This window comes from Myotis brandtii, unplaced genomic scaffold (assembly GCF_000412655.1).
Source record: "Myotis brandtii unplaced genomic scaffold, ASM41265v1 scaffold702, whole genome shotgun sequence".
Taxonomy (NCBI): Eukaryota; Metazoa; Chordata; class Mammalia; order Chiroptera; family Vespertilionidae; genus Myotis; species Myotis brandtii.
In genome coordinates this window covers 621,869-637,593 of record NW_005370755.1, presented here as the reverse complement: position 1 = coordinate 637,593, position 15,725 = coordinate 621,869, and the positions used below count along the sequence as shown (strand labels likewise).

The window sequence follows — 15,725 nt, the reverse complement described above, 5'->3', positions numbered from 1 at the left end:
AGGGGCAGCTCCTGCATTGAGCATCTGCCCCCTGGTGCTCAGTGTGTGTCATAGTGACCAGTCATTCCCAGTGGTTCTGCTGTTAGAGTCAATTTGCATATTACCCTTTTATTATATAGGATGCTTTGGAAACATTATGGAGAACATTATTGAGGTCCTTTAGTTCAAACCAAGATAGTTATGCTATTCTTTTCTATTTTAAACTTATTTTTACCCAATAAAGCTAATAATTTATCTAGAAATTGCCTTGTTCTGATCGAAAAACTGTCTACTCTTATTTCCTAACATTTGGTATCTGCATCCATGAGCTTTTGACTCTGACCATTGAGCTGAAATACAGAAGGTTACATCACTCATTTACATTATCACCCTCTCCCCACTCGCAATACAAATGTGACATTTCAATTTTGCACACTTCAACTCTCTTTAAATCATCTGTATAAAAACTTCAAAGCTTGATTGATGATGAATGAGCCATTGTCTCCTCTAGCACCCGGTTCTCATTAGCCTTTAGAGTCTCAGCTTATTAATAATGAACCTTGAGGGCTGACCCAGTGGGGTAGCAACTATTCATTGTGCTCCCAGCTGAAAGGTCTGGGTTTGGGAAAGATATAGGAATCTCTGGACCAAGTCTATTCCAGAGATGATGTATTAAGTATCACAGGTAGATGATGTCAGCTATATTATTTTTGCATTCCTATCAGACAACAGATTTGTGTGGTTTTAGGTGATGACAGTGAGAAAGATGCATTGTTTTCTGTCTGAGAATGTCTAGTAATTGCTTCATCTTGAAAATGGGCTTTGCCACTTTGGATTTTGACTTCTTGACCTTTGGTTTGGATAGGCAATGTAACTGTGATATATGCACTGTTACAACATTCCCACTGCAATTAGACAAGGCAATATTTCTAATCTTTATTTTTATTATCATTGTAATTGTGAGGTTGACCTGTAGATACACCCATGCAAAACAAGACATTTAGATACACCATTAGGAATCGAGGTGAAGTATTTAATTCTTGCTTCTTAGGTCTTTCGTATATAATTGTGGTTGGTAGCTTTGTGAGTAGAAATATAAAGTTTACTCTTGATGCCAATCATATAGACTGAAGTGGAATATGGCTAACCGCTTTTAACATCATAATCTTTATTTTCTAAAAAAGAAAGGACATTCAATCTTCTTTATGAAATGGTTACCAATTGTGCATGGGGTCAAAGCAATTTTGTCAACTTCCGAAGTGTAGTAAGGAGGTCAGATTAATCTGTATTTTCAGCAGGGATCTACATCACAATTAGGCTATTTCATACAGGGCCGGAGAAAAAGCTATGATTCAGTGTTTTATCACATTTTCTTTTCAGATAATATATTTGCAAAATGTCAATGATTCTCTTAATGTTCACTCATCCCCAAATTCACTATAATAACTAGCATTTGCAAAGAAATAAAGAGCACAAAATAACTTCTTTAAATAACGCAAACATTTCTTTCTTCATTAGACTTATACACATTTGAATCAATGGGAGAAAATGGTCAAATTGACAACCTTTTTGAATTAGAAGGCTATGACACTAGTACAATATATATCCTCTTTAAAATGTCATATTGGCACTTTAGAACTTTCTAAAAAATAATCTAAGGAATGATATATGGTAGATTTATGGTTCAATATAAAAACATGATTTTAGATGTCTGTGTAGCATATACTAAATAATTTGCACAGATATGGGGGACTTTGGTATGTCTTGGGTAGCACAAAGTCATTATTATTCACTTGATAAATAATTGAATTTGGTTCACAAAATAGGTTTAGGGATACCAAAGAACATGTCTAAATATGCATTGTAAATATCAAACACCCTGCCTGCAATAACTTTGTACATTATCAATTTATAGAATTTTGTATAACAATGTTATTTCTCTTTCAGTTTATAAAAGATCTAACCTCAAAATTAGATATATATTTTTAATTTTTCCTATATTCAATATATTAGATTTTCTTTAATGAAGCAGTAGTTATTGTGTATCTTACTTGTGTCTTGCATGTTAGACACAGTTTTGAATAAAACAGACTTAATGAAATGTAGAACCAGATGAGATGAGCCATTGTTTTTGAAAAAAGACAACTTTTAATCTTAATCTATTTTCACCAGAATATAAATTAAAATTAGGAAAAATAATGGAAGTTAACTGATCAATGTTCTTGGCAATTTCATGGTACTTTTATTTTTCAGATCAATTTTAAAAATATTCATTTTTCTAGGGTTGATGCTGTAGATGTAGCACTGAAAAATATCCCCTACCTTCATGGAGTTTAATATAATATTTCAGTTAATATTGTGATATATATATATATTCAACATATTAAAAATAGTGTGGTTTACAATTTACTTAAAATACAAAATGATTCATAATATTTTCACTTGACTTGTATTAATCTAGTAGAAAATGTTTGAGACAAAACATATTTAAGTGTTTACTGGAATTTTTCAGTAATGAAATGCTTTTTTCATAGAATGTCATATTTAATATATCTTACTATATTTAACCATGACATTTATTAAGAAGACACAGTATTGTTTTCTGAACTTGCTGGAAATATTTTTATGTAATAAAAGAAAATTCATCGTAGCTTTTTCTAACAATTATTCCAATGGCCAGGAATCTAATTGTGTCCCTCTCAATTTACTCCAATATATTAGCTACAATGGAAGTGAATTGCAATGGAATGAGATGGCATTGAGCTTATTTACTTATTCAACATTTTTTGAGACTTTTAAATCTTCTAGATTGCATATATCTTTGAATATCAATTAAATTTATACCTCATTTGCTTATCATGCTTAGAATTAGAATTTGTCTTTTTTTGTCATAGTTTTAAAATTTAATTATCATTTTATTTCATGATAGCAGGAAGGAAACTCTTGATGTAACAGAGATGGTACCTTCCAATAAATCTTTAATAATACTGATGGAAAGTTCTGCTGTTCTTGTGTTAGCAAAGATAGATTCAAAGTATAGCCAGACGTTGTTGTTGTTGTTTTTTTGTATCTTCTTAGGCAAATATCTTATCAAGCTGTTCTCTTTTTCTAGTTCTTATCCCTCTTTCTAATAAAAAATGTAATCTTGTCTCTATGGTTAACCAAGAGAGAAACATCAGTTATCCCTTTTGTCCAGTAAATAATCAGTACTTTAACAACTTTCTTATAGGTCAATACCTTTCCTAGAATTTTCTTATTCCAGAAATAAATCTAACTAAATATTTCCCCATAAAACATTAAATTAATATTTAAAAATCATGTAACATTATAAAATCATTGTAAACTATACAAATAAATTTATTTTTTAAATTATATCCTGATATAACTAGGTAATCAAGTTGATAAAAAGAAAATGTAAGGTATAGTATACATTAAAATTATCCTGTAATTGTCAATAAAATACACATTTTCTGATCGTGGGGTTTGACATTCAATAAATAATAGTTCTAAGCCAAACATATAGGAAAAAAATTATTTTCAGAGAAAATAAACACATACATGCATAAACTATCCATAATTAAATACAAAAAATTATAAATCCTCCTGATTAAAACTGCTAGGAGATGCTGGGTTTTGAATTTAGGATGACAAAAGTATCCAGACTTATGATTGTAGTCTCAATTTGAAATTTTAACATGTAAGATTATACTGGCATTATTAATGCCTCCTTTCTAAATCCTTTTCAAAGTATAAACCAAGCTTTTGAACAGAATATTTCTAAGAAATAAATGTAAACATTGGTAGAAGATTAATATTGTTGAAGAAAGGGATTTGATGAGATTATTAGTCAATATAATATCTGATTCTATTAGAATATTTCTAGATAGGAAGTTAGAGATGGATACTGTGTTCCTTCAGTATAAACTATTTGAATTAAAATGTGACTCCTGAAAAATGCAGGCTCTTTTTACAATGTGTGAGCTATTACTTTTCACTTTTTTAAGGTAGAACTTTCCAAATGTAGACTGAAGAATAACCTTTATTTCTTGGATAGAAATCAAAATCTCCTTTTTTTGTCACCTAATGAAGAATTATTCCTGTAGAAGAAGAGCATTCCCTAATGTCTCATGAGAAAGCTATTAGTATGAGATCGTCACATTTCTTAGATAGGAACTTAATGCCAAACATTAATGTAGACATTCATTTTCACAATCGTTCTTGCATCTTACATCTCCCTTCTGCTTTGATGAAGGTTATATGGGTAGGTTGTGAAAAATAATGAGCTGAGTTTTAGAAGTAGAAAGATTATCTAATTCCTTATTGTTTATTTTTTTCTCACTTGAAAAAATGGAGCCATAGTCAGTGAAAGGATTGATGATGGAAATCCAAGTGATTTTAAATGTGGAAAGCCATGCAGTAACAAAATAAATCTGGAGGATTTTATACATGCAACACAGTATGGCCATTTAGATGTGCCTAGCAGTCTCACTTTCACAAATGCCCCTTTTCTGGTGTCACCTATTCCTTTCATATTTTATCACCCTCATTGTTTTTAGCTAACTCATAAAAATGTAGCATGGGATACTGAACAGGAGAGATGATTCTCTCAAGGCCACGAAGGGAGAGAGAGTCACTTGCCTTCCCAATATCCTCTCCTTCCTCACTAACACGAGTGCTTGTTTAGATTCTGTTCAAGAAGCAATATGTCCACCTAAATACTTGCTTCCTCAGCCTCTCTTGCAGAACAATGGCCATGAGAGATCGTGCTGGCCAATGAATACATATTTAATCCCTGAGGAGAGCATCTCTTCCCAAAGAGATAGTTGGTGCCTTACTAGGAGGAAGTATCTTGCTTGTTCTCCTTTCCTCACATGCCTTGACTGCAGACTAACACCTTTTGATGCAGCAGCCCTCTTGTGCCTGGAGAGAATAAAGCCAACACACAGAACAGGTTGTGTGTACTGTGGAGCAGACAAACTAATATCTGCAACTGCCTTCTGCAGGTTTCTTATTATTATGTGAGAAAAACCATCCCTTAGCTACTATTAGTTCAGTTTTTGTACTTGTAACTGAATGCTTTATAGACTGACATATGACTTTATCTTAAGTTGTTATTTTTATTAAACAAGAGGAGGAAATGTGGTAGATATTGAGCAGAAGATGCTATGTATATTTCTAACCAATTTCTTCAAAAAAATAACAATAGTATTTGCAGAAGAATGTTAACTTTATTTCTGAATAACTTAAAGAGAATCAATGTATATGAACAACCATTGTTCAGGGAGACAAGTTACCTGATCAAGTAAAGTGTTATGAAATAGAGAAACAAGTAAAAATTGGCATTAGTGTATTTTATCCCATGGTCATACCATTGTTCCCATGGTCAAACCATAGTGTTTTTATTCTATCTTGCATTGTGTTGTTCTCAAGGAATGATTGGCAGTTCTATTGATTCCATACAAGACAAAGAATGTTTTTTTTTGTTTGTTTTTTGTGGGTTTTTTTTTATGATTGGAGCCTTCATTAGTTTTAGCTTCCATTTGGGACTAATTATTTACCCATTGACTCTAGTCAATGTCACATTGCCTGAAACAATTTTTTGTAAGGGAAATTTGATAACTTGTACCAAAAGTCTTAAAAATATTTTTAAAATTTATGATTTTATAATGTCATTTGTGGAAATTTATTTTAAAAAACTAATCGGATATAAACAAGTTAAATGACCAAAAAGAGGGGATTCATTGAATAAGTACTATTTAATTTATTCTTTGGCATATTGTATTCTCACTAGAAATAATGTAGAATGTTATTTGATTATCACTAATTACTCACCAATCACTATTATAATTAGCAGGCCAGGCAATATTATATGTAATATTACCCCAATTTCAGGAAAAGAGATTAGTAGTGTCTATGCCAAAATGTTAAGAATGTTTTCTCTCTGAACATTTGGGTTATGGGTGTTTGTTTGTTTGTTTGTTTGTATTTTTTATCTTTTCAATTTTTCCATTTAATTTATATGACAAAAAATATGTTTAAAGATATACTGGCTATTAACGAAGTAACTCTAACATTGAAAATATTTTAAGGGTAACTCATTTTTATTGACTACCTTTTCATCAACAAAAGGCTTGACAACAAATCTGTTTGTTTGTTTTAATACAGAAATCCTAAATGGTGGAGTCTATGTAGACCAGAACAAATTTCTTTGTTATGCAAACACAATTCATTGGCAAGATATTGTTCGGAATCCATGGCCTTCCAACTTGACTCTGGTGTCAACAAATGGTAGCTCAGGATGTGAGTAGCATTACCCTTTTTAATGTCTGAAAATGTTCTTCTACTTCTTGTGAAAATGAACAACTTTTGTTTATCATGCCATTGATAATATTTTGAATTTTGATTACATCCATTGAACTGTGCTGTTTTATACAAAAGAACAATCTTCTACTTGAAATTTACTCTCTTTTTTTGGAATGATACTTCCCCTTTACAAATTACTATTTTCTTAACATGACGTTTTTCAATAAATCAAAATTATGTTACCATATTTTCAACTTATAAATATGTGCCCCATTGTCCATAAACTTAAGGCTGATGTCTAACTACTGCTTCACCACTGAGATTAAGGTAGTAGAACAACAATGTGCTTTCCTATTTATTATAAATTTAAAAAATTAAAATCAATTGAACATTTTAAGATTCCTAAGCCGTCATTTTCCCCTAAAATCCTCATGACAATCCCAAACACAATAAGTAGAGTATAAAAATATATACTTTATATAGGAGAAATATATGTTATATTCTGGTTTTAGTCTGCAAATAAACAGCCCAATTTACCAATCTTAAAATGTATTATTTCTACCATAGAAAATTTATCAGATTAAAAGTGTTCCATATAATTAAATTATAAGCAAATAATATTCAATCATTAAAACCTTTGAAAAATTTTCTGTCAAGAATCGGTGTCATTTTCATAAAAGGAGGCTATGTTGTCCCCATATTTACTATTACTGATGTTTGTATGAAAATATAATTTTCATTACGTGTTAACCTGGGTTTTATATTTCTCATCTATTATTATATATTTCCCACCTGAAATCATAACTATCGTCACACAGTTCAACAATTATTTGAAATTGTACTGATTGTGTTATGATGCTTTATAGGAAATCAAACTCCAAGTTTCATTACAGTCCTAACAATTTAATGGGGAAATATGAATACATTTGATTCAAACTGACAGCTGTGTTTCAATAAATGGCTGAAACGTGTTTTAAGCAGAGTAACATAATTTTCTTCTGCTTTTGAGCAGAAATTTGTATGTGATTTCATCTTTACAGTGTTCAAGTTGCCTACCTCATAAAATTATATGAGAATAAAAGATTGAATCTGTTCACACTAACAAGGCAAATGATGTGTTTCAGAAATGGCTTCCATGTTCAGTCTGCTCAGACTATGGTACATTATGTATAGAAAATGCATAATGGTTTGATAAGAGGAATGGCCCACTGACTGTCTGCTTGTTAGAGGGACTAGCCTGTAATGCATGAACAAGATCAGACAGGAATAAAGCCCAAGACAGAAGGCAAAAGGAAGGTGCCCACCAGCCATACAGAATGTGGAAGAAAAAAGGTCTGAGGGGTTTACTGCACTTTCACAGATGGTATCTCTTTGTGCTGTTCTTTTCAGAGTGAATTTGGATGGTTGTGCCTATAATTAGGCAGCTAGAGCTGCATTTCTTTTTGCCTGCAAGTAATTGCAAGCACAAAAATTATAAATACAAAATAGAGTCATAATGAATGGTACTTTGCAAATTAACCACCAATTGTTTATCAAAGTGTTATTCTTTATATTCTAGTTCTATTTGCTGACTCATTATATATATAGTGCATATCATATATAATGCATATCAACTAATTGATGATAATAAATTGGTTGGTCTTTGAATATTGATCACCTATGTTCTTATCCTCAGTTTCTTCCTTGACGTTCTTCCCATGGGCGATCACAGATACTCTAGTGGTTTTAAATGCAACTTCTACCCTGCTGACTCAGAGAGCCACACACCACCAACCAGTCACCTAAGTTTAAAACAGGATAGTCATCTTTGATTTCACTTTTTCTTTGGTCTTGGCATTTATTTAATCATTAAATCATGGTAAATTTGCTTTTTTATTTATTTTGCATAGTTCTTATTTCCATTACTCTAGCTCAAGTCTTCATCTGTTGCCAGAGTTACTGAAAAAAGAGTTCTCTGAATTCTTAATATTTTTTGAGACCATGCACCCTGTGGCAGTCTAGTGAAACCCATAGTCCCCTTGTCATAATATTTTAAATAAATAAAAAAACACAAAAATAAAGTTGTTATATTTTAAATTCATAAAAATTAATACATTTATGAAATATATTACAAAGGATTGCAATAAAATTATGTTAAATACATGTATCATAATATTTATAAAGTAAATATATGATATAGTAAGTGCTTATTCAGTTGTACATTAAATAAAAAATTCTAATAGTATAATTAATATGTAGTGGAGTTTTGAAGCAGTGATAGGCATAAGTACTATTTTTAAAGGACAGTTTCTTTAATAAATAGTGTTGAGAAAACTAGATAGCCACAAGTTTAATGTTAGACTTTTATCTTACATTATATATAAAGATAATTCAAAATTGATTAAAGACCTAAATATGAGACCCCAAACTATAAGACTTCTAGAAGAAAACATGAAGGAAAAGCTCATGACATTGGATTTGCCAATGATTATTGAAGATGACATTAAAGCCTAGTCAACAAAAGCAAAAATAGAAAATTAGGTCTACATCCAACTTAAAACTATGTTCATCAAGGGATACAATCAAAGAGTAAAAATACAACTTAAAGAATGGGAGGAGAAATTTATAAATCATGTATCTGATAAGGAGTTAATATCCTACAACTCAACAATAACAAAAAAATAAACAACCTGATGCAAGAACTGGCAAAAAATCTCAATAGACATTTCTCCAAAGATGATATACAAATAACAATAAGCATACAAAAAGATAGTCACATCACTAGTTATTAGAGAAATGCAAATAAACACCATGAAATATTACTTCACACCTATTAGAATGACTACTATCAAAATACTAGGAAAATAGTAAATTTTGGTGAAGATGTGCAGAAATTTACACACCTGTGCAGTTTTGTTGAAATTGCTAAATAGCGCAACTGCTATGGAAAATGGTATGGTGGTTCCTCAAAATTTTAAAATAGAACTACCATATCATCCACCAATCCCATTTCTTATTATATATCCAAAAAAATTGAAAATGGTACCTCAAAGAGATATTTACACACCTATATGCATAGTAGCTTTATTCACACCTAGAGGCCCAGTGCATGGATTTGTACACCCTGGCTGAGTGGGGTCCCTCAGCCCGGCCTGTGGGATCTGACCTAACCCAGCTCTCTGACATCCCCTGTGGGGTCCTGGATTGTGAGAGGGCACAGGCCAGGCCGAGGTACACCACTAATTCTGAATTGTTTTCTAAAACCCAAACCAGCCCTAACCAGTTTGGCTCAGTGGATAGAGCGTCGGCCTGTGGACTCAAGGGTCCCGGGTTTGATTTTGGTCAAGGGCATGTACCTTGGTTGCAGGCACATCCCCAGTAGTGGGTGTGCAGAAGGCAGCTGATTGATGTTTCTCTCTCATCGATATTTCTAACTCTCTATCCCTCTCCCTTCCTCTCTGCAAAAAATCAATAAAATATATTTTTAAAAAAACCCAAACCAGCTAATGATAGAAATGACAATGTGTGGAAATTGGCAAATACATAAAAGAGCATTAAGTTCACAAATATAAGTCCAGGAGTAATTATTTATTTAAACCAGATGGTCTGTCTGAGTTAAATCAATTAGGAAAATTTGAAACTACGTTTTTGTTTTAATGACTCATATATCTTAAAAATTGCTCACTCTTTACTAATATTGCATATTGTGTCCCATATATATAACTTCCTTGAACTAGAAAATAATTGTCTCAAAATAGAGTAGAATTAAAACTGATATTTTTACCAACATTGTTACTTCTTCAACATTAAAATCTTTATATAAAATAGAAGCACTCATCTAAGTTTGAACTTTTGTAGAAGAGTTAAAAAAAAAAAAGTAGCAGGAAAGTATGCCCACAATGCATTTCAATATAGCTTCAATTGATGTGTATTATATATGCAGATAACCAGTTCCACACAAATGCAAACATAGTCAAATCATGCATACTCTTCTCAAAAGATTTTTACATGAGAACTTAAATTAAGGAAATAGGAATATATATATATATATCTTAGCAAGAATAAATGAATCCTTATTAATTCAAAGAATAGCTTTTAGAACAGACCTATTAAATTGAAGTAGATTATTTATGAACCTCAAATAATAAAACAAAAACAAATGAATTAAAGATCACATAGGGCCCGGCCAGCGTGACCTCCTATGAACCAGGAGGTCATGGTTCGATTTCCAGTCAAGGCACATGCCCAGGCTCAAAACCCAGTGTGGGGCTGCAGGAGGTAGCCAATCAATGATTCTCTCTTATCATTGATGTTTCTATCTCTTCCTTTCCCTTCCTCTCTGAAATCAATAAAAAAATATATAAAAAAGATCATGGCCCTGACCTGTTTGGCGCAGTGGATAGAGCGTCTGCCTGCGGACTGAAGGGTCCCGGGTTCGATTCCGGTCAAGGGCATGTACCTTGGCTGCGGGCACATACCCAGTGCGGGGTGTGCAGGAGGCAGCTGATTGATGTTCCTCTCTCATCGATGTTTCTAACTCTCTATCCTTCTCCCTTTCTCTCTGTAAAAAATCAATAAAATATATTTAAAAAAAAGAAAAGATCATGTAGGAATTCAGTTACAATTATTCTAAATAAAATATTAGCAAATAAAACTAATAGAATCTAGGATGTATTTCAAGTGTAGCTCTGCTGTCTTTTTTTTTTTTTTAATTCTCACCTGAGGATATTTGTTCCTTTTTTCTTTTTTAGAAAGTGTGGTGTGAAAGGGAGGACAGAGGGGGGGGGAGAACAGAGGGAGAGAGAGAGAGAGAGAGAGAGAGAGAGAGAGAGAGAGAACAGAGGGAGAGAGAGAGAGAGAGATTAACATGGATGTGAGAGAGACACAACTATTGATTGCCTCCCACAGTAAGCACCCCCAACAGGGGCCAGGGATTAAACCTGCAACGGAGGTACATGCTCTTGACCAGCAATGGAACCTGCAACCCTTCAGTCCGCAGGCTGACGCTCAAACCATCAAATGGGCACAGCTCTGCTGTCTTTTCAATGTTATTAATGAGAATAAGAACTTGAACCTGACTGATATGTGAGAGTCCATGAGACTGGAATCATAAGAAGAAGATTTCCATAAAATTCAGGCAAGGATATCCCTCTGATCATTTCCAAACCTTGGAGTACCAGCTCCTTTATAGTTGCTGGGCTCTTTACCTCTTCTCCTGGTAAAGGCTCATTTCATCTTCTGTTTCTGAATTAGTGGAATCAATTCGTTTCATAAGGAAATAGCCCTTGCAGGCATGGCATATATTGTGACCTTCTTAGAGAAGTTTTAATAGTGCTTTTCCCAAAGCATGGTTTCTTCAGTCTCAAATTATACCTCATGTCAGTGGTGTGCTGGTAAAATAGCACTCTTCAAAACAAGGGGGAAACACCCTAATTTGTAGAGATTTCTTATTTCCATGGTTTAACCGTTCCTATCATTGTCCCTTTTCTATAAACTAATGTAGATTTTGGAAGACATGACTGGTTTGCTTGCCATTATGTAGTATTTCCACCATACAGATTCAAGAGATGTAAATATACTCAATTGTACAGATACTATAATGAAATATAGTAAATGAATCAGAAAATGATGAGTTTTAAGTATATATTTGCTTTGTTTAAATAAAATTTAATTAGGCATTATATAATTTAATATTTTATAATGGCTGTACTTAACAACCAGCTCTCAAAATTCAGAAAATCTGATGATAGTCTGTGTACACTACTGCCATAGGGAGGTAATGCAGGGCTAAGCCCTGCCCAGTGTTTATCATTTACCTCTGTAATGATGCAAAGAGAAAATTAAGCCTACCCATCATGCATGATATGAACAGATGAACAGATTGTGGCCCTTGGTCTCCTGTAGAGCAAATGTTGAATAAGATACAACACACACACACACACGCACACACACACACACACACACACACACACACACACACACACACACGGGCAAACAACTTAGGAAAAAATAACCTCTTTAGGAACAGGGAAGTTTAACTAAAAATGTATAGCCATAAAATATCTGACTCTACAGAGTCATATTCTGTTAACATTTTTCATTTAAATTATTAGTATACTTAGCTTCTGCATTCATGTTGACTTCTTGCACACAAGATTTATGCAAGAATTATGACTAGACATTACTTCTATTTGAATAAAAATCTTACAAAAATGTTCCCTCTCAGAGTACTGAGTTTCTGCCCCAAATACATAAACTCCTCTGTACCCCACAAGCATGCTGCTCTGGCTCTTAAAATTTTCTACCTCAAATAAATCATCATGACCATGGCCTGTTAGAAGGAAAATTATTTTTATGTAAAGTGACAGCAGAGGTGTTGTGTTTTATGGTCTAACATTATGAAAGGACAAGGTTATTTATGTCCAGAGATAAGTAGATTGATGGCTTCCAAACTCCCCAAGTTTCTCCCTGAGTAATTTTGGTTTAAGGATGGAAATCTACCTTTTGCCAAGTTTTCCAATTGATTCTAATGACAGGTGTAAGTAGCATTGACCTGGTGTAGGATTTCTATGCTCTTCAAATGATTAGCAAAGCTTATTATGATGAATATATTTCAGACCAGCTGCTGATTCAAAATGGCATAGAATATATGGGCTTGCTGCAAATGAGCCAAATACCAAATACATGAATCCCCTCTTAGAGAATATGTAGCTCTCTGTTGTTATATGAAACTTCTGTTACTAATTTCAGCATAGCAATAACAGTGCTTTAAGTGCCTGTGACCTTCTGGGCCTGGTGTATCACATGCATTTAAAGAACCCCATTTCCAAATCTTATAGAAGTTCTGTAAGGTAGGTATTCAGAATCCCACTTGTGGTTGCTGAGAGCCTTGACAACTTTCAATTTTTAGTAATAAGGACGTGCTGTCTTCCAGTGAAAGGTTGAAAAGATAAAAAAAAGTTCATGAAATAGCAGATCTGTGAGATTCAAATTATCCAGTGGGGGGCAGCCTTCAGATTTTATTGTTTCTTGGAAATTTACTTAAAAGTAAATTTTAACAAGCCTTTCACTGTTGATTGAAGAAGAATATCATTACTTAACTAAAAGTCACTGGTATTATGAAAAAGGCTTTTACATTGTTCAGACATGATGAATAAAGGTCAAGCAATCAGAATTATTAAGGTTTTTTGGTGGTGTTTTTTTTTTACTAATAACTCCTAACATTTCTTGAAATAGTGAGTTTTTTTAAATTGGAGTTTTTTTTGGAATTGAATGACATTTATCTCATTGGGAGGAAAAAGAATTAAGAACTACACACTCTGTTTAAATTTTATGACAACCAAGAAAAATCTAATCAAGGTAATTTAAGAAAAGATAAATCATTCCAAAGTTTATGGAGTGATGGATGAATAAGCAAAATGTGGTATTTACATACAATAGGATATTATTTTGCCTTTAAAAAAGCAATTCTGACATATGCTACAACATTAGTGAACCTTGAGGACATTATGCCAAGTGAAGTAAGCCAGTTATAGAAATGATAAATACTGTATGATTTCATTTGCATACAATACTTAGAATAGTCCAAATTATAAAGACAGAAAATACTAGTATACTGTTGCTTGTGAGGGACGGGGGGGAGGTAACGATGGGAGTGGTTCAATGTATTATTTCATTTATATAAGGTGAAAAGACTCATGGTCATATATGTTGCACAACAATGTGAATGCATTATTACTACTGAAATGGTTGAGATGGTAAATTTTATGTGTATTTTTTACAATAATTTTAAAAGTATAAATCAAGGATTATTAGTAGGACATATCTGGTGATCTGGCACATTTTAATTCCTTTTTTATAATTGAAAAATGTACCCCTATATAACTTTGAAGACATCCTGCTATATGAGAATTTGCAAATAATTTTAAGCCTGAAGGAATTAGGTATAGGGGTTGAAATGCTACATTGATTAAAAAACTGACTTAAATTTTTAAAAAGATACTCATCAGAACAAAAAAAAATATATTAATCATGTAACAAGTGCCTTACACAAAGAAATTCACGAAGAATTTCATAGTTGATTTTTGAAAACATAAAACCATAATTGTGTATTTGGCATTTAAAGCAACTGTGTAAAATTGAATGAAAATTACACTGAATCCATTCAGCATTACCCAGCTTCTATTTCTCTCTGATCTGTTTACTCTGTAATGGGTTCAGAGTGATTATGTCTGTGCCTGGGCCCTGTTTTGCAACCATCATTCAGACATTTCATTACTGCTCATATGTCTATTCCCATTCACTAATGAAAGTGGTTTCATGGAACTCAGTTGCACAATTCAGTAGAATTTAAAGAGCTTACTATTTCCCTTTTCTTCTCTAATTTCTCATCACTTAGAGAAAGCTTTGAAGTAACAGGAAGATGTTTACAAGTAACTGAAAATTGTGCATTTAAGTTCCTCTTTTCATAGCATTTACCAAGATGAAGTTATACGTGTGCTCTCCGTCTTCTATTGGTGTCCTCTCACTAAGCCACTTTTATTATTTTTTTTTAATTTAGCCACTTTTATTTCAAAGTTTGGAGCAGAAGTAGAGGAAAGATTGCTGGTTACACTGGAGGGTTGGGGCAGGAGGGGCTGGCATCTCTCCAGGGAGCTGGAGAAAAATGAATAAGGAGATCAAGCTGCTAACCCACTTAACAATCTTTCAAGCCTAGATTGTTGCAAGCAGCCCTATGCAACTTTTATTTAATTCTTTGCTGCCTGGCAAGAACAAATTATGTTCTATTTAGAGGTGATTCTTTTGGCAATTGTAGGTGCTCTTTCTAAGCAGGGAAGAAAAAAAATGGGATGGAAATTATGCAGTGACATTTCTTTTAAAGTTCTCCTTTAAGTATAAGTAAAAGAAATATATAAAAGGGGGGGAAAAAGCCTGATTTAAAAATGTACAAAGGCAAAGTCATCTCAAAATTAGGTGTCTTGATCAGCCACTTTTGTTCTCCTACTTCCTCACGCTTTATTAAACAAAGATTTTGATCTAGGTAGTTTCTTTAAAAAATATTTTCTATAGCATCAATTCAAACTCTGTACTCAAGAAATAGAATACAAAATTAAACTAGTTAACTATATGCCACAGTTGCTACTTTGTTAAAAGTTAGCTATTGCTAATTATCATATGCCAGTGTGTTTTTCAGAGTAAAACAATTTGCTTTATAGGAAAAATACAATAATAAAACTATAAAAGGTTTTTTTTAAAACGCAATGGAATGTTGGGGTAACCATCACGTCTTCATTTCTAAATTGCATTATGTTTTATAATTTCACATATCAAATATTTTAATGAAAATATCTGCTGTGTCTTTATAGTAGAATAAATAAGTGTTCGGGGCTTCTTGTATAGTTGACAGATACCTGCCTTGTTTGAGTTTGTAGAAAAAGGTAAATCAATATTGTACAGTTTCCTAA

The 15,725-nt window shown here is 32.8% G+C and overlaps 1 protein-coding gene across 5 annotated transcripts in view; it reads left to right on the top strand.

The window, feature by feature from the left end:
• ERBB4 (erb-b2 receptor tyrosine kinase 4) overlaps positions 1-15,725 on the top strand; it is a 916,002-nt gene that overhangs the window by 605,610 nt on the left and 294,667 nt on the right. For all 5 annotated transcript variants that reach the window (XM_005882279.2, XM_005882277.2, XM_005882280.2 and 2 more), the window contains exon 4: positions 6,145-6,279. In XM_005882279.2, coding sequence (XP_005882341.1) covers positions 6,145-6,279 — 135 coding nt within the window. The remainder of the gene's footprint in view (positions 1-6,144; positions 6,280-15,725) is intronic.